This window comes from Balaenoptera physalus, assembly GCF_965194825.1.
Source record: "Balaenoptera physalus genome assembly, chromosome: 6".
NCBI lineage: Eukaryota > Metazoa > Chordata > Mammalia > Artiodactyla > Balaenopteridae > Balaenoptera > Balaenoptera physalus.
This window is the reverse complement of record NC_138885.1, coordinates 13535431-13553532: the sequence shown is the minus strand read 5'-3', so window position 1 is coordinate 13553532 and position 18102 is coordinate 13535431. Positions and strand designations below refer to the sequence as shown.

The window sequence follows — 18102 nt, the reverse complement described above, 5'->3', positions numbered from 1 at the left end:
GTTTGGTGGGGAAAGACGAATGGATTGGACCTAATGCAAGCAGATTTGCCGTTGTGTGCCAGCTTCCAGCCGTATGTCTTTATATAAACCCTCAGCCACTTGGATGAGTAGCAGATGATTCCTCCCAGTCCTCTGTCACCGGAACACATCTGTCCTATTCACTGACCCACCCTGGGAGCTGGGAGGGTGGGCCTCAGGCCTCAGTACCCTTCCTCGCATGCCGTCCAGTGTGGCTCTGGAACAGCTGTCTGCTGGCATGGGGTAGAGTGCAGAGAAGTAGCTGTGTGGGCAAAAGCTGCTGCAGGGCCCACTCAGTAGCCAAGAGGGCTGTTTAGCCCATGGTACCATCTCCCCTACACCAACATAAGCCTCACTTTGCTAGAGGTCCTGGGGCTTAGAAACCTCAGATTTTGGAAAACAGCTAGGAAATAACTTTGGAAGGTTGCAGAATCACCAGCATCGATGTCACAAAATTCACGCATTAAGTTCATTGAAGAGTCCTTAAACTCTCACCAAAGCACGTTTATTCTTAGTTTACACACAGTCATAACAGGCTGTGTGGTATCTCAGCTTTTTTGTAACAACATTATTGAGCTATAATTCACATACTATATAATTCATCCATTTAAAGTAAACAACCAGTGGTTTTTAGTGTATGCACAGAGCTGTACAACCATCACTACAGTCAATTTTAGAACATTTTCATCATGCCAAAAAAGAAACCCTGTACCATTTTCCCCACCCCCTTCTCCCCTTAGGCCCTGGCAGCCTCTCATCTACTTTCTGTCCCTATAGATTTGCCTATTTCTAGGCATTTCATATAAATGGAATCATACAATATGTGACCTTTTGTGACTGGCTCCTTTCATTTAACATAATATTTTCAGGGTTCATCATGTTGTAGCATGTATCAGTACCTCATTCCTTTTCATTACTGAATATTATTCTATTGTGTGCATAAACCACATTTTGTTTAGGCATCCGTCCGTTGATGGTCATCGTGTTGTTTCCACTCTTTGGGTATTGTGAATGTGCTACTAGGAACATTGGTGCACATATTTTTGTGTGTACATATGCTTTCATTTCTCTAGGTTATATATATTCCTAGGAGTGGGATTGCTGGGGCATATAGAAACTCTGTATTTAACTTTTTGAGGAACTTCCAGACTCTTTTTCCCTAGTGGCTACACCATTTTACTTTCCCACTAGCAGTGGATGAGGGTTCCGATTTCTCTACATCCTCACCAACACTTATTTTCTCTGTCTTGTTTTGATTAAGCCATCCTAGTGGGTGTGAAGAGGTATCTCATGGTTTTAATTTGCATTTCCCTGGGGGCTATTATGTTGAGCATCTTTTTATGTGCTTATTGACAGCTAGTATATCTTTGGAGAAATGTCTACTCAAATCCTTTGCCCACTTTTATATAGGTTCTCTTTTTAATATTGAGTTGTAAGAGTTCTTTATATATTTAGAAACAAGTCCCTTATCAGATGTATGATTTGCAAAATCGGTCTCTCATTCGGTGGGTTGTCTTTTCCCTCTCTTGATAGTGTGTTATCTGTATTTCTTGTCCCCAGCAGATGAGCAGGACCTGGGAGGGCTTTAATTAAGAGGCAAGCAGGCTGACAGCTGTGATAAATATCCTGACAATGAGGGAGGATATAAGGCTATAAAACAGTCCTATAAAAACAAGACGAGACTCAAGAACATCCCTTCTTGCAGCTCGGGTTGATCTCTGGGTTCTGGGTGAGGACCTGACTGCCTTCTCTTGAAATATGCACTGCATTTTGGAAGGATTTCTGCCCCCAAAGGACAAAATAGAGTAAGTTTTGAAGCTGTAAGCTCCCGTGATGTGTATCTCTGGTCACAGATATGCATGGAACTTCTGCAATGTGCCAGGCACAGAGCTGGGTTTTCGTGTCGGGCCATGGAACAAGCATGGTGATCTCTATCTATCCTCCCAAAGCTGACTGGGAGTGGGGCGGCGCAGGGGTGCACAGAGAAGCCAACAGGCAAAGGACCCGGGGAAGCCCCCAACCACAGGCAAAGCCCCAGGCCCTTAACTGCTCACTGAGAGAAGCTGGGCAGCCCTCGGTCATTTTACAGATGAAGCTAGAGGGAAGATATAACTTGCCCCGTGTCTACTGGTGAGGAAATCGTCGGGACAGAACCCAGAGTTTCAGCCTCTCGGATCCATACTCTTTTCATCCCTATAATTTTTAGGTTTAAAAAAGAATTCTGGGCAAGAATTTGTGTTTTCATTTATGGCTTGCCAACTCCCGGGTGCTGGCTGTAGGCGCACTCCAGTTTGCCCCCCGGGGCCGCAAGCTGTCCGTGGACACCTGCTGTTTGGCCCCTGGGCCTTTGCTCACACAGGCTCACTCTCACATCCTTCAAGGCTCAGCTCAGGCCCACCTCCTGCAGGAAGCCGCCCAGCTGCCCTGCCTGCAGGCAGCATCCTCTCTCAGGAGACCTTGTTCAATTGCGTCTTGCGCCTGTCACTCCGCGGGGACCCAGGTGTCTAGGAGGGTGTGGACCTCCCCAGGGATCGTAAGGGATCATCCCTGGGAGCAGGAAGAAAACTCAGAGCTTCTATCTGTGTTTAAATTTTAGCCTTATCTCTACATTTATATTTGTTTATATATGATTTATTCTGTATATAACATTATAGTGCACCAGTCATATTTAAATATATTTATAAATAAATAGGGCAGTAGTAGGAATGTGTCCCCCCAGATTTAATGTTAAAATCTAAAACTAAAGTTTGAAGCTAACTGTGGGCTGCTTGAGACAAGAACTGTGCCATATTCCCCTCTGAGTCCCCGAGGCCAGAAGTGCTAAGTCAGCCTCCGGCTGGGAGGGCGTGGGTGGCACCCCAGCTGGCTTGTAGACCATCCGGCCGCCGGGTGCCCAGCTGGTCACCCCGCCACCACCCACCCACACCCACCTCCACGGTGACCCCTTCCCGGCCGCAGCCTGCTCCGGCCACTGGGGTCTGAGGGGCTGCGCGCTGCCCGGGCAGAACAGGCTGCGGGCTTGTCCACGCCCTGCCTGCCACGTGCCTGGGGGCCACGCCTGGCCCGCCGGCCTGCCCAAGAGCGGACGGGAGCTGGCAGGTAGGCCTGTGGGCCAGGCGTAGCTCCCAGCCCCAAACGGCCCATGTCGGGGCCCTGCCGGGAAGGAGGCGAGACCGGGCAGGCCGGGCAGAGACCCAGAGGGGCTGGGAACCGTAGCTGGTGCCGGTGCCTGCACACCCGGGCCTCCGTGCTGCTTCATCTGCAACCTGGGAGGGGGCAACGGGCAGGTCTGTGTGTGCAGGCCGCAGGCCCCCCCGGCCCAGCGGCTGTTGGATCCCTCCCCCCACCCCCAGATCTGTAAATAGAACAGCCAGCGAGCCAGGGCCCGGCCAGGATTAGGCACTCTCACCTTTGGGCCACATAGACAGGCAACAGGGGCTCTGCTGGACTTTTAGGGCCTCCAGGACTCTACCACCTGTCCTACCCTCGCCAGCATCACGCCAGCAGCAGGCCTTGTGCTGGGCACCGGGAGCGTGGAGGAATTCTGAAAGGCCCGTGAAGCACTTCAGAGAATACACACGCGCACACACACACACACACACACACACACACACGCACGTGTACACAGAGCACCAGCCAGAAAAGGTGGCTCTGAGCTCTTGTTAACTAGTTTCATCCTCACAACAGGGCATGGAAGAGGTACAATTCGTGCCCCCATTTTAAACGTGAGGGGACTAAGGTGCAGAGGCACCTGGGTAGTGAGTGATGGGCGTGGCTATGATTAGAACCCAGCACCTCTGCCCAGGGGGCTATGTCCCTGCGTCAGAGCTGGAGGGGAAGGAGGCGTTACAACCTGGCGCTTTCCTGTCCCAAGGATCGCATTTTGGTGGCAAGAGCACTTTAGAGGTGCTTTACGTTTAACTTCCATTTACCCTGCGGCTAAAAGCAGGGCCCCTTAGGACCGTAAGTCTGGGATGTTTAATAGGTCCCCAGATGCTCCCATGTCCCAGGGCCAGTTTGGGGCAAAGCTGGGACCAGCCCCAGTCCACCAGGCCCGTGCCCTTGGCTTGCCTCTGCTGCAGCTGCCTCGTCTGGGGTCCCCCAAAGGGGACCGAATGAGGTTCTCAGCAGTGAGCCTTGAGTGCCAGCCCCGAACACTTCCTCCCCGCGTCGTGATGCTAAGTCTCGAGATAAACAAGGACAGGATGCAAAGTCCAGGTCTCTTTTTGACTTTCTCTTTGGGCTGGTTCAGGTTTGCTAGGAGGCTGTAAATCATTCGGGGCTCTGCAAGGACCAGCAGATGCTGGGTGTGCCGTGAAGCCCTCCTTGGCTGCCCCTTTGGCAGCCCCATCCCTTCCTTCCCTGCATCCACTCACGGTGGACACGCCACCCAACACGCACACGATTATAAGCCATCCGGAAGTGGGGAGCACGTCTTGCTCACCCGTATGCTCCTAAGAGTGTTCAACACGTGGTAGTTGCCCAGGAGATGGGAGGGAGGAGAGAGACAGCAAAGCCGGAGGAGAGGCTTCCGTCCAGGAGGGGATCTACCTGGGATCCTCCAAATTGCTAGCAAATGTGAAGACGACCTGAAGGCCTCAGCGTGGTGACGGTCCCTCCCCGTAGGGACAAATAGGGAAGACCCATAGGGAAGGCGGGAGTCCCCAGGGAGGGATTTACAGTTACCTTGGCCCAAATTCCCCCCGGCGCTGGCCTGGGAGTCTGAGGCCACCTGCAAAGCCCCTGTCACCACTCGCCCCTCTTCCCCCAGGGCTGCAGAGGTGCTGACAGGGTCTCTCCATCCTTCCTTTGCCGCATCCCCGCTGCTGGGACAGTGCTGGCAGCCAGTGTCTGCTTCGTCACCGCCAGCCGCCCACCCAGTACTTACTACGTACCGAGAGAGCACTGTCCCGAGTGCTTTACCCACACTGGCTTCATTCCTACAACCTCCCCGTCAGGAAGGAACTGTGATCTCTCCCGTTTATAGCTGGGGAACTGAGGCACTGACAGGCCCAAGGTGGCAGAGCGAGAATTAGAACCCAGGCAGACGGACTCCAGAGCTGGCTCTCGACCCAAGCCAACTGTAAGTTGCAGCCCACGGACACTTGACACTAAGCCTGGGCCCTGGGGATCCTCGGGAGGCCCATTTGCATCTACAAAGCACAGATCATCACCACTTGGAAAAATATCCTGTACCCAGACCAGGCAGAAAACGCTCTTTCCCATTTTTCAGGGAGTGGCAATCCCTGTCTGAGCCCACAGTCAGCCTGGCCTGAGCAGCGTGGAGGCCCCGGCTGGGGCTTGTATGTCTGTGTGGTCATGGCCCCTCCATTTGTGCGTCCCCCAAAAAATGACCCTGAAGGGGCTTAGCTCAGCCGGTCCCTGGTGTCTGTGATAGAGACAGGGCGATGCTCTGAAACCACTTCAGAGGCGCGAGACGCTAGGGGAGTTGCCTGTATTTGGCGGACGCAGGCCAGCAACACGTGTCCCTGACTCTTGGTCACTGCGTCCGCTTCCACGCTGACCCTCTCTTCTCGGCCTGTGTGGCCCCAACTATGCCACTTGCTGGACAGGTCACTGTCCTTCTTCTGGGAAGTAAGACTCTTGGGGAAGTTCAGACTACAGAGGCCAACAGACCTGCGTCCCATTCTTCCTTCCCTCGCTTCCCCTCTGTGCCACCTGAACTCGTCATGCATCACACATCACCTTAGAGCAGCGTCTGGCACATGGCGGTCATCCCATAGCTAGGAGCTGCTGCTGCCCCCTTGTAAAATGTCCCGGTCAGTTTTCAAAGCCTTTTCAGATTGTATTGTCTGCCATCTCGGAGCAGAGATTGTGACCTCCATTTACAAAGGTGGAAGCTGGGGCCCAGAGAGGCACAGGGGCTTGTCCAAGGACACACAGCTGGTTCGTGGGAGAGCCAGGACGCAGCCTCCTGGTTCCCCTGCGCCCCCTTGTGTTAGATCTTGTGCCTCCCACCTCACCCGGTGTGTAGCACATGCCAGGAGGCTTCTGTGGAAAGTGGGAAGAGGGTGTTAAAAAGCCATCCCTGCAGCTCCACTGGTTCCAGGCAGGGGTTCTTAACAACCCTCCTATGCCGAGGACCCCCATGAACTCATAGGCTGGTGAAGCCCCTAAACTTCTGCTCAGAATAATGCTCTTCTTACATACATAAAATTACATAGGGTTACAAAGAATACCTACTATATTGAAACACAGTCCCTAAAATATATTTTTAAAAGACGTGTTAATAGTAACATGCATGACTCTTTATGTTAAGTAACAAGATCTAGTGACAAAATCTAATATTCACTATAATTTTAGTTTTTAATTTCCCCCCCCACCCTTATTGAGTTATGAAAGACAAATAAAATTGTGTATATTTAAGGTATACAATGTGATATTTTGATATACATATACATTGTGAAATCACTACCACAATAAAGCTAATTAGCATATCCGTCACCTCACATAGTTTCCATTTTTGTGTGTGTTGGGAACAGTTGAGAACTACTCTCTTAGAAAATTTCAAGTATGTAATACAGTATTATCAACTGTAGTCACCATAATATTCATTAGATCTCTCATAACTGAAAGTTTGTACCCTTTGACCAACATCTCCCCATTTCTCCTGGTCACCATTCTTTCTACCCTCTGCTTCTAAGTTTGACTTTTTCAGAACCACATGTAAGTGGGATCATGCAGTATTTGTCTCTCTGTGTTTGGCTTACTCCACTTAGTGTAATGTCCTCCAGGTTCATTATGTTGATGCAAATGTCAGGATTTCCTTCTTCTTGAAGGTTGAATAATATTTCATTGTACGTATGCACCACATTTTCATTACCCAGTCATCCGTCGACAGACACTGAGGTTGTTTCCATATCTTGTCTACTGTGAATTATGCTGCAATAAACATGGGGCGCAGATCTCTTCAAGATAGTGATTTTATTTCCTTTGGGTAAATACCCAGTAGTGGATTGCTGGATCATATGGTAGTTCTATTTTTAATATTTTGAGGAGCCGCCATGCTCTTTTCCATAATGGCTGTACAAATTGACATTCCCACCAGCAGTGCACAAGGGTTCCCTTTTCTCTACGTGTGTGCCAACACTTATTATCTTTTGACTTTTTGACACTAGTCATCCTAAAAGGTGTGAGGTTTTGATTTACATTTTCCTAATGATTACTGATGTTAAGCATCTTTTTATAATACTTGTTGACCATTTGTATGTCTTCCTTAGAAAAATGTCTGTTCAGTTCCTTTGCATTTTTAATTGGATTATTTGGGTTTTTAACTATTGAGTTGTATGATTTCCTTATATATTTTGGAAATTAACCCCTTATTGGATATATGGTTTACAAATATTTTCTCCCATTCCATAGGTTACCTTTTCATGTTGTTGATTATTTCCTTTGCTGTGCAAAAACGTTTTAGTTTGACTTAGTCAGACTAGACTTGTTTGCTTTTACTTTTGTTGCCTGTACTTTTGATGTCAAATCCAAAACAAGTCATTGACAAGACCAGTGTTTTCTTCTAAGACAGTAATACAGTTTCAGGTCTTACTTTTTCTTTTTTTTGAGTTTAAGTCTTCAACCCATTTTGAGTTGATTTTTGTGTATGGTATGAGATGTGGGTCCAGTTTCATTCTTTTCCATGAGGATGTCCAGTTTTCCCAATGCCATTTATGGAAGACACTGTCATTTCCCCATTGTGTATTCTTGGCACCTGTGCTGAAGATTAATTGACCGTATATGCATGGGTTTATTTCTGGGCTCTCTATTCTGTTGCATTGGTTTATGTCTGTGTTTATGTCAGTACCATATTGCTTTGATTACTAAAGCTTTGTAATACAATTTGAAATTAGGAAGTGTGATGCTTCCAGCTTTGTTCTTCTTGCTCAAGATTGCTTCAGCTCTTTGGGGTCTTTTGTGGTTCTATACAAATCTTAGGATTTTTTTTCTATATCTGTGAAAAATGCCATTGGAATTTTTATATAGATTGCTTTGAATCTGAATGTCTTTCCATTTATTTGTGTCTTCTTCAATTTCTTTCATCAATGTTCTGTAGTTTTAAGTGTACAGCTCTTTCACCTCCTTGGTTAAATTTATTCCTAAGTATTTTATTCTTTTTGGTGGTATCGTAAATGGGATTGTTTTATTAATTTCTTTTCAGATAGTTAATTGTTGGTATATAGGAACACAGCCGATTTTTGTATGTTGATTTTTTTTTTTTTTTTTGGCTGCATTGGGTCTTTGTTGCTGGGCACGGGCTTTCTCTAGTTGCGGTGAGCGGGGGCTACTCTTCCTTGCTGTGTGCTGGCTTCTCATTGCAGTGGCTTCTCTTGTTGCGGAGCACGGGCTCTAGGCGTGAGGGCTTCAGTAGTTGTGGCTCGCAGGCTCTAGATCGCAGGCTCAGTAGTTGTGGCGCACGGGCTTCGGTGCTCCGCAGCATGTGGGATCTTCCTGGACCAGGGCTCGAACCCGTGTCCCCTGCATTGGCAGGCAGATTCTTAACCACTGCGCCACCAGGGAAGCCCTGTATGTTGATTTTGTATCCTGCAACTTTACTGGATTAATTTCTTAGTTGTAACAGTTTTTTGGTGGAGTCTTTAGAGTTTTCTATATATAAGATCACATCAACTGCAAACAAAGATAATTTTATTTCTTCCTTACCAATTTGGATGCCTTTGTTCTTTTTCTTGTCTGATTGCTCAAGCTAGGTCTTCCAGTACTATGTTGAATAGAAGCGGCAAGAGTGGGCACCCTTGTGTTGTTCCTGATCTTAGAGGAAAAAGCTTTCAGCTTCTCATCATTGAGTATGATGTTAGGTGTGAGCTGATTTGTTGAGAGTTTTTATCATGAAAGAATGTTCAGTTCTGGTAAATGTTTTTTTCTGCATCTATTGAGATGATCATATTATTTTCGTCCCTCTTCTGTTAATGTGATGTATCACATTTAATGGTTTGCTTATGTTGAACCATCCTTGCATCTCAGAGATAAACCCCACTTTGATCATGGTGTAGGATCCTTTTAATGTGCTGTTGAATTCAGTTTGCTAGTGTTTCATTGAGGATTTTTGCATCTATGTTCATCAGGGATATTGGCCTGTAATTTGCTTTTCTTGTAGTGTCCTTATCTGTCTTTGATATCAGAGTAATGATGGCCTCATAAAATGAGCTTGGAAGTGTTCCCTCCTCTTCAGTTTTTTGGAAGAGTGGGAGAAGGATTAGCATTAACTCTTCATGAAATGTTTGGAAGAATTCACCAGTGAAGCCCCCCAGTCCTAGGCCTTTCTTTGTTGGGGGAGTTTTTTACATCACTGATTCAATCTCCTTACTCATTACTGGCCTGTTCAGATTTTTTATTTCTTCATGAGTCAGTCTTGGTAGATTGTATGTTTTTAGGAATGTATCCATTTCTTCTGGGTTGTCCAGTTTGTTGTCATATAATTGTTCATAATAGTCTCATGATCTTTTGTATTTCTGGTGTTATCAGTTGTAATGTCTCTCTTTTTTTATCTTATTTGAGTCTTTTTTTTTCTTTGTGAATCTAGCTAAAGGTTTGTCAGTTTTATCTTTTCAAAAAACCAGGTCATAGTTTTATTGATTTTTTTTTCTGTTGTGTTTCTAGCCTTTATTTCAGTTGTTTCCACTCTGATCTTTGTTATATCCTTCCTTCTGTTAACTTTGGACTTAGTTTGTTGTTCTTTTCCTAGTTCCTTGAGGTGTAAAGTTAAGTCGTTTGAGATCTTTCTTTTTTCTTCATTTTGGCATTAAGCTATAAACTTTCCTTTTAGAGCTGCTTTTGCTTCATCCCATACTTTTTGGTATGTTGTACTTCAGTTTTTGCTTGTTTCAGATAGTTTTTTTTAATTTCCCTTTTGATTTCTTCTTTGGCTCATTGGTTGTTCCGGAGTGTACTAATTTCCACATATTTGTGAATTATCTAATTTTCCTCCTGTTATTGATTTCTAGTTTCATACCATTGTGGTCAGAAAAAATACCTGATATGATTTCAGTCTTTTTAAAATTGTTAAGATGTGTTTTATGACCTAACATATGCTCTGTCCTGGAGAATATTCTGTGACACATGAGGAGAATGTGTATTGTGCTGCTATTGGATAGAACGTTCTCTATATGTCTGTTAGGTTCATTTGGTCTAAAGTATAGTTCAAGTTCAATGTTTCCATACTGATTTTTTTTTTTTTGTCTGATCCATCCATGGTTGAAAGTGGTAGTGAAGTCCCCTACTGTTATTTATAATGTTGTCTATTTTCCCTTCAGATATGTTAATATTTGCTTTATGTACTTAAGTGTTCTACCTACCATAATTTTAAATTATTGATGAGTTTAAATTGTATTTGGAGAGTTCTTTGACAATTAAATTTGTGATGTGACATTGGTCATTATTGGTGACAAACTCGCAGGTAGGCTAATACTACTGTGTTGCTGCTTACATTCATACTTGAAGAAAATAGCAACTTTCAGTTAGAAGTTGGTGACCATTAAAACAAATAATTTTCCCACCCAAGTTTACTATAAATTCGTGGCCCAAGTCCAGGGTTTCCTCCATGTCCCCTCATATCTCAGACTTAGTAAAGGAGCTCCCAGGGCACCCACCCAATCTTAGGGCCCCATTCACTGTCATGTCCCACTCCAATCCCACCCTAAGAGAGTAGGATTTCAGTGTTCATTCATTCAGCAAACATTGAACACCAGCCCTGTGCCAGGCCTTGGGACAAATGGTGAGATCCAAAGTCAAATAAGATGAGGTCCCTGCCTTTAAGCTGCTCATCATCTACTTAAGGAAGAGCATCAGAGATACCATCCCAAAATGCAAAATGTAAACAAGCACAGGAACTTGTCTACCCTTCCTGGTAATCAGATAAACCCGGTGATGCTGAGGTTGGGTCACTAGCATTTATCATAGAAATTCCATACCCTTCTTTCTCAGCACTCTCACTCTTGCGAATTTGTGCCAAGGAAATACCTCAGGACAAAGGACAGAGTGTGGAGGGCAGAGGTCCTTTCCTCTCCTTTTCTGGAGGCTGTGTCCGCCTCAGGAAGGGGTTGGGTCTTGTTCAGCTTGTGCCCCCGTGCTGGCACATGTTAATACTCATAAAGCCCTGTTGGGTGAATGTTGGACCCCCGTGCAGCTCCAGTGGACAAGAGAGGGAGCTGGTAGGAGGGGCAGTCCAAAAGCTCTCCACTCATCAAGTTCCTGTGTTCTCTTCTAGCCACCAGAACATCAGGAGAGATGGACAAGCCACTCATCAGCTGCCACCTGGTGGACAGTGATGGCAGCCTTGCTGAGGCCCCCAGTGAGGTTCCCAAAGTGGGCATCCTGGGCAGCGGGGACTTTGCCCGCTCCCTGGCCACACGCCTGGTGGGCTCCGGCTTCAGCGTGGTGGTGGGGAGCCGCAACCCCAAACGCACGGCTGGGCTGTTCCCCTCAGCAGCACAAGTGACTTTCCAGGAGGAGGCAGTGGGGTCCCCAGAGGTCATCTTCGTGGCTATGTTCCGGGAACACTACTCCACACTATGTGGTCTCAGTGACCAGCTGGCCGGCAAGATCCTGGTGGACGTGAGCAACCCCACAGAGGAGGAGCACGCTCGGCACCATGAGTCCAATGCTGAGTACCTGGCCTCCCTCTTCCCCGCCTGCACAGTGGTCAAGGCCTTCAATGTCATCTCTGCCTGGACCCTGCAGTCTGGCCCAAGGGATGGAAACAGGCAGGTAGGTGCTGGAGGAATGCCAGTCATCATAACAATAAATGTAAACGGCTAACTTTCATTGAGGGCCCTTGGTGTGCCAGGCTCTCTATGTACATTATCTCAGCTCATCTCACAGCACTGCAAAGTTCCATTTTACAGAGCAGGAAACTGAGGCCCAGAGATGTTAATGAACTTACTTACACTAGGTCCCACAGCTTGGTGAGCTGGGATTTGAACCCAGTTCATAGGAACCTGAAATCATGTTCTTTCTTCTATGGTAATTTGATTTCCAAGAAGACAAGGAGGAAAAGGTTGATGGCTTTCTTTTTACTATTTGGAGTCAAGAAGAGGAGAGATTTTGCTTTTAGCATTGGACTTAGAAAGAAGAAGGTAACACACTCATGTGCCAGGTCCTAAGGAAGCAGGCATGTCCCAAACTTGATCTCATTTATTCCAAGGGCTTCCAAAAACTGCGTGGGTGTCTCAGAATAGTCAACAGCAGGTTTTTCTGAGGGTGGAAAATGGCTCCAGAAAACAGCCATTGCTGCATACTGTTGTTGGCAAGAGGAGTTCTAACCAAGACAAGGTGGTTTTTAATGCCGAGAGGCAACCTGTACTCGCCTCAGGGAAGCATGCCAGGCTCCACATGTGTATGAGAACTTCCACCCATGAGTCCAGCTCAGATGCCTTCTCTGCCCAGCTCCATGCCAGGCTGTGGGGAGCCCACAGGTACCCAGCCACCCCTGACTGGAGGGCCCTCCATGCAGCCTGCATCTTGGGACTCCTACATTTGGACAGGCAAGGAACAGCGGGGGAGTGTAGGGTAGCAGGGCCTGGGAGGGAGCAGAGCTAGAGGCTGGCTGGGGAAGACTTCGAGATCGGCCTTGGCCTTTGCCCTACCTCACATCGTCAGGCACAGGGAACAGGAAGGGCGTTGCAAGCTGAGGGGACAACCCGCAGAGGCACAGAGGTGAGGAACAGTGTTCCAAACGATGTTCCCAGATGGGGACGATAGTACCTACTTGCAGGCTTGTGACGAGGCTGAGGGATCACATGTGAAATGCCTGGCACATAGCGGGTGCTAAGTCAGTGTTGGTAGACCACCTGACCACAGCGGTGTCAGGAAGACCCAAGAGGTGTTCAGGGATCAGAGGACACCAGTGGGCCTGCGTTGGGGCTCATGGAGGGAAGCAGTGGGCTATGAGGCTGGGGCTGGCTTGTGGAAGGCCTTGTGTATGAGGCTGAGGGCTGTAAGGGGCCAGAGGACGTGGTCAAAGGGGACACTTCTGGACTGAGGGATGGAGCTGCAGCCACAATTGCACTTTCTGGGCCATATTGCAAAGCCCAGGTGCTGACCGACCCCCAGGGCGGGCCACAGTCCTTTGAGGCACCTACTCCAAGGGCCCCCGGGGGCTGCCTAGATGGGCATTTTGCTTGTGGATGCTGATGGCAATGAACTGGGCGACATGCTCACTGTTGGATGAGCGTTGGCCGTTTTCCTCGAGTAGCGGGCATTGCTGGGCCAGAGGCTAGGGGCCCACAGGGAGCCGAGGAAAGGCCCCGGGCTGGGATTCAGGGCCCCCTTCCGCTCCAGCCGTACCCTTACCCGGCAGATCGCGGGGCCTCGGTTTCCTCCGCTGCTCCGTGAGGAGCTTGGCCAAGATCCTCTCCGAGGCCCCGCTCAACCCTCCAGGGACCCCACCTGATCCCCCCCACCTTCCTCCCCACAGGTGCCCATCTGCAGTGACCAGCCAGAAGCCAAACGCGCCGTCTTGGAGCTGGCGCAGGCCATGGGCTTCACCCCCGTGGACATGGGGTCCCTGGCCTCGGCCCGGGAGGTGGAGGCCATGCCCCTGCGCCTCCTCCCAGGCTGGAAGGTGCCTGCTCTCCTGGCCCTGGGGCTCTTCGTCTTCTTCTACACCTACAACTTCATCCGCGATGTGCTGCAGCCCTACCTGCAGGAGGGCAAGAACAAGTTCTACCAGCTGCCTGTGTCCGTGGTCAACACCACGCTGCCCTGCGTGGCCTACGTGCTGCTGTCGCTGGTGTACCTGCCCGGCGTGGTGGCGGCGGCCCTGCAGCTGCGCCGCGGCACCAAGTACCGCCGCTTCCCCGACTGGCTGGGCCACTGGCTGCAGCACCGCAAGCAGATTGGCCTGCTCAGCTTCTTCTGCGCTGCCCTGCACGCGCTCTACAGCTTCTGCCTGCCACTGCGCCGCTCGCACCGCTACGAGCTGGTCAACCTGGCCGTCAAGCAGGTACGGCGCTCGCCTGCCTCCCGTCAATCACAGGGCCGGGGGTGCCCGTGGGTGCAGCCCGCCGTTGTCATCTGCCGATCCTGCCCGGACTGGGTCCCGCCCACATCCTGCTGTCCGAGGTTGGGCATATCAGCGAACAAAACATGGAAAGCCCTATGCTCCCGAGCCAGGGAGATGTAAAGCGCAGCTGTGAGTTACAGAGGGTAGTGAGGTGCTCAGGAGGGAAGTCAAGCAGGGGAGGGGGTGGGGTGCAGTATTAAGGGGCGGTGAGGGAGGCCTGGCTGAGCGGGGGACATGTGAGCCCAGGTCGGAATGGCAGGAGCTGCCTGGCACCTTTGAGGATCGGCAAGGAGGCCCTCTTGGTGGAGCCAAGGGACGGGGCCTGGGAGGCGGAAGCCACACGGGAGCGGCCTTAAAGGCTGCGGAAGGGCTTTGACCTTAGACTTGAAGCCAAGGAAAGGTGTTGAGTAGAGGAGTGAGGATGCGTCTGGGGTTTTAACTGGCTCCCTCTGCTGCCAGGTGGAGAGCAGACAATCAAAGCGCAGACGCACATGCTGGGAAACCAGTTAGGCTGTGCAGGAACCCACAGGAGAGGCGGTGGGGGCTCGGAGTGGGGTGGGAGCGGCAGAGAGGCGAGAAGGTGCTGAAGGCATGTTCTGAAGCCAGAGTGCGCAGAACTGCTGTAACAGACATGGGATTCATGAGGTGTTTGAGGGCGGCTCTGGGTTTTCAGCCTGAGCACTTGGAGGGCTGGAGTCGCCATCACCGGAGACGAGAAAGGCTGCAGGAGCATGTGTTTTTGAGGGGGCGAGGGGAAGGGCACAGTAATTATTCATTTAGGAAAGCCGTACGGTGATCTTTCGCCAGCAGGATTCCTGGGAATGGAGGGCCTTTGGGCCAAGCCAGGTGGTATCACAGGCAGCATCCCCTGGCACCTGTACCCACAGAAATAGTCCCCCCCAGATGCTTCCTCCGGGTTTCCAAGCTCACGGGGCCTGATCCTGAGTCCCAGGCTCAGGTCTGCAAGCAACGCTGTCTTTCTTTATTGTCCCCAACCTGCTTAATTCCACCTCTAGTCCTCAGCCTCTGGCCTGGAGCGTGGGTCCTACCCACTCCAGGACCCTTAGTCACCCAATGAGACACTTCTCTTCTACCCCTGGTTCCAGCTGCAGTTTTGTTCTTGCTTGGGAAGCAGGGATCTTACTGAGGCTGGGCCCTCCCCAGGTTCGCCCACCATGCGGCTGTCCCCTCGGAGGCCTGACCACTTCCCAGAGCAGGACCAGGAGGCAAGGCTGGGCCGCTCCCTGGGAACCACAGACCTCAGCCCCTATTCGCTCTAGTTCCTGCTTCCCTGCTGGCAGCTTCTCAAATGCCCTCGTCATTCCCCACCCACGGACACCTGGCACCATTTCATCTGTAGGCTTGGGCTTTCATAAGAGAAAAGAGGAACCCCAGACTTCAGGCAAAGAAGCAAGACACCTGCTGGAAATGAGAGAGGAAGGGAGAAAATAATAGTCACTAACGCTTAAAAAGAGCTTACTGTGTTCCAGGTACCATCTAAGAGCTTTACATACCCAGTGTGAATTCACTGAACTCTTATCCGTATAAGGCGGGTGCTGTACTACCCTTATTTTACAGATGATAAAACTGAGGCACAGAGAGTTTAAGTAACTTGGTCAAAGTCACTCAGCCAGTAAGTGGCTGAGCTGGGATCCAGACCCAGCCAATCTCCTCCAGATCCGTGTTCATGCGCATACTGCCTTCTACAGGGAAAACCAGTCCAAATTAACAGTTGAATAAGTGATCCCAGAACTCATCCATTCGCTGAGTTCTACTCTACCGGGCCCTGAGGCCACAGGATGAAATAAGACGGTCTCGTCCCTCACCTTAGCTGGCGTGGGGTGGCGTGGAGGCCTGCAGGCCAGAGCCCTAGACTCTTGTCCTCCAGCATCACTGACTGGAACAAAGATCTTGACCTTGAGCAAGTCACAGTCCCTCTTTGGTCCTCAGGGCCCTGATGCAGATGGAGGTCTCACCCAGTGCTAATGTTTCCTGATGTAGATGGAGGTCTCACCCAGTGCTAACGTTTTTGATGCTCTTTGATGAGCTCTTACTTCTAAGAAGAGTCAGCCCGCTGGCAGGAAGCTCTGCGTGGCTCCTCGGAGAGTGGAACAATGTTTGCTGCCCAGGAGGTGGCTGGTGTTTCAGGCAGTGGATGGGGAAGAAGGTAACGCCTCCTCCCCACTAGAGCACAAGGCAAAACCCCTGCCTGCTCCTTCCGCTGCCCACCCTCTGACTGCCATTCTCCAAATTCTCCGCCCTGCCAAGGCTCTCCTTGATATTGCATTCATATAGTATTGCCATGCTGCAAATACCAGGACACAGAGGGACCCGTGTGAGGTAATTTTCCCTGAGTTCCAAAGCCCTTTAAGGCTGCAGGCCCCCGTGGCGGTTGCCAGGCAACCATCACTCCCACAGGACAGGATCAGAGACAGACAGCAAGGCCTGTCAGGCAAAGAGGCTGAACCTTGTTCTGCAGAGTTCTGGAGGGCAGAGCCAGGGCTGATGTGGCTTCTCAGGGACGGGAGTGGAAATGGGGGGGAGGGATTAACAGAGCAGAGCAGCCCAGAAGAGGGGTGGGCAGCCAAAAAGTAAATCAGTGGTGCCTTAGAAACACATGTCAAGATCGAAATCCAAAATCAAGATAAAGATCGAAGAAAATGTTTTACCCACACACTGTCTTCTCCGCCCTATCACCCCAAATCTAGTCCAGGCTGTCAGAGAGAACTGTCTAAATCTCACCTCTGAGTCTCCTGCCCCTGGGCCCTTCAGCTTCTAACTTGCAACCTACGGGGAAAGGAAACCCCACACGTGGATGGCAGCATTCCATCTCTTGTTGACGAACGCTATCCTGGTCGTGCTCAAGGTGGCCAGCTTGATTAGCTCCGAACATGAGAGAATCACTAGGGGAGTGGAGAGCTGTTTAACCTATGTCCCAGTTTGCCGTCTGTGACACTGGTCACTGGGGAGCCCTGGGAACAGCACTGTAGTTCAGTCAGCTGGGTGAGGCTCCCACAGGCTACTGAAGGAGGCCGGGAGCCAGATGCCTATGCAGGTGCCTCACCCCACCCCTTCCCAGTGTCGCGGCTGAGTAGGAAATATTAGAGGAAAAAACAAGACATTTTGCAAGCAGACGTGGTGTGTGTAATCATCCAAGCTCTGACTTGTGACATTAACTGCCCGATCTTACCAAAATGCAGAAAGGAGTGACTAATAAAGTATATTTGAAGAACAAACAACTTACAACTCGGGGATGACCCGCTGAGCGGCCGTCGTTAGTGCAGGGAAGGTCTGAGTTAGCCTTCTCTGGGCTCAGTTACGTGGGAGACCTCCCTGCCCTCTGCAGGGTACCGTCGGCCCCGCCTTTCTCGCTAGCGCTGACATTCGTTTGGCACACAGCAAAATCACAGGATTTTAGACGTGACCTCTTCCAGCTCTGTCAGTGGAGAAACGGAGGCCCAGAGATGGAGTTGCCCAGAGTCTCACAGGACTCATGGTCAGGGTGAGAACCTGGGTCCCCAGACTCCTGGTCCTTTTGTGGCTTAAAGGGAGAGCCAGCTGCCCTGAAATAGAACAGAGGGCCTCGTTTCTCTCAAATTGCAGAAGTACCCAGTGGATGGCCTTTTCTCAGTTTCTTTCAACGTTCTCTCATAAGCTTTTCAACCATTTTTGCTCAGACCACTAGATTCATGTTTAATATTATATCTTCTAACTGCACTTGGGTTATTTTTTTCCTGCTGAAATAGTTTCTCAAAAACCTGTATGAGTCACTCTGTTTTGCGAAGCAGAGACCTACCTACTAAAGCCTAGTCACATTTCCTAATGGAAATGCTGTTCCTTGTTGTGCGGGTAGCATTGAAGCAGCAGCGTTTCCTGGTGTTTCTCAGAAAACATCTTGACTTCCAGGAACTCTGCAACGCGGCCTAGTTCGGAAATGATGGTTCTGTTAGAAGGATCTTGATAAAAGCTCTTCCTCGTGTGCACGGTACGAGTGAGCGTCGGCCAGGCTGGCGGGAAAGGGTGGGGCTGAGGTGCAAGGGGTCTCTGAGTGG

At 49.8% G+C, this 18102-nt stretch overlaps 1 protein-coding gene across 5 annotated transcripts in view; it reads left to right on the top strand.

Annotated features, from left to right (window-relative positions):
* The window catches only part of STEAP3 (STEAP3 metalloreductase), a 136844-nt gene that overhangs the window by 17233 nt on the left and 101509 nt on the right, over positions 1–18102 (top strand). For all 5 annotated transcript variants that reach the window (XM_082465898.1, XM_082465900.1, XM_082465899.1 and 2 more), the window contains exons 2-3: positions 11255–11754; positions 13463–13990. In XM_082465898.1, coding sequence (XP_082322024.1) covers positions 11255–11754; positions 13463–13990 — 1028 coding nt within the window. The remainder of the gene's footprint in view (positions 1–11254; positions 11755–13462; positions 13991–18102) is intronic.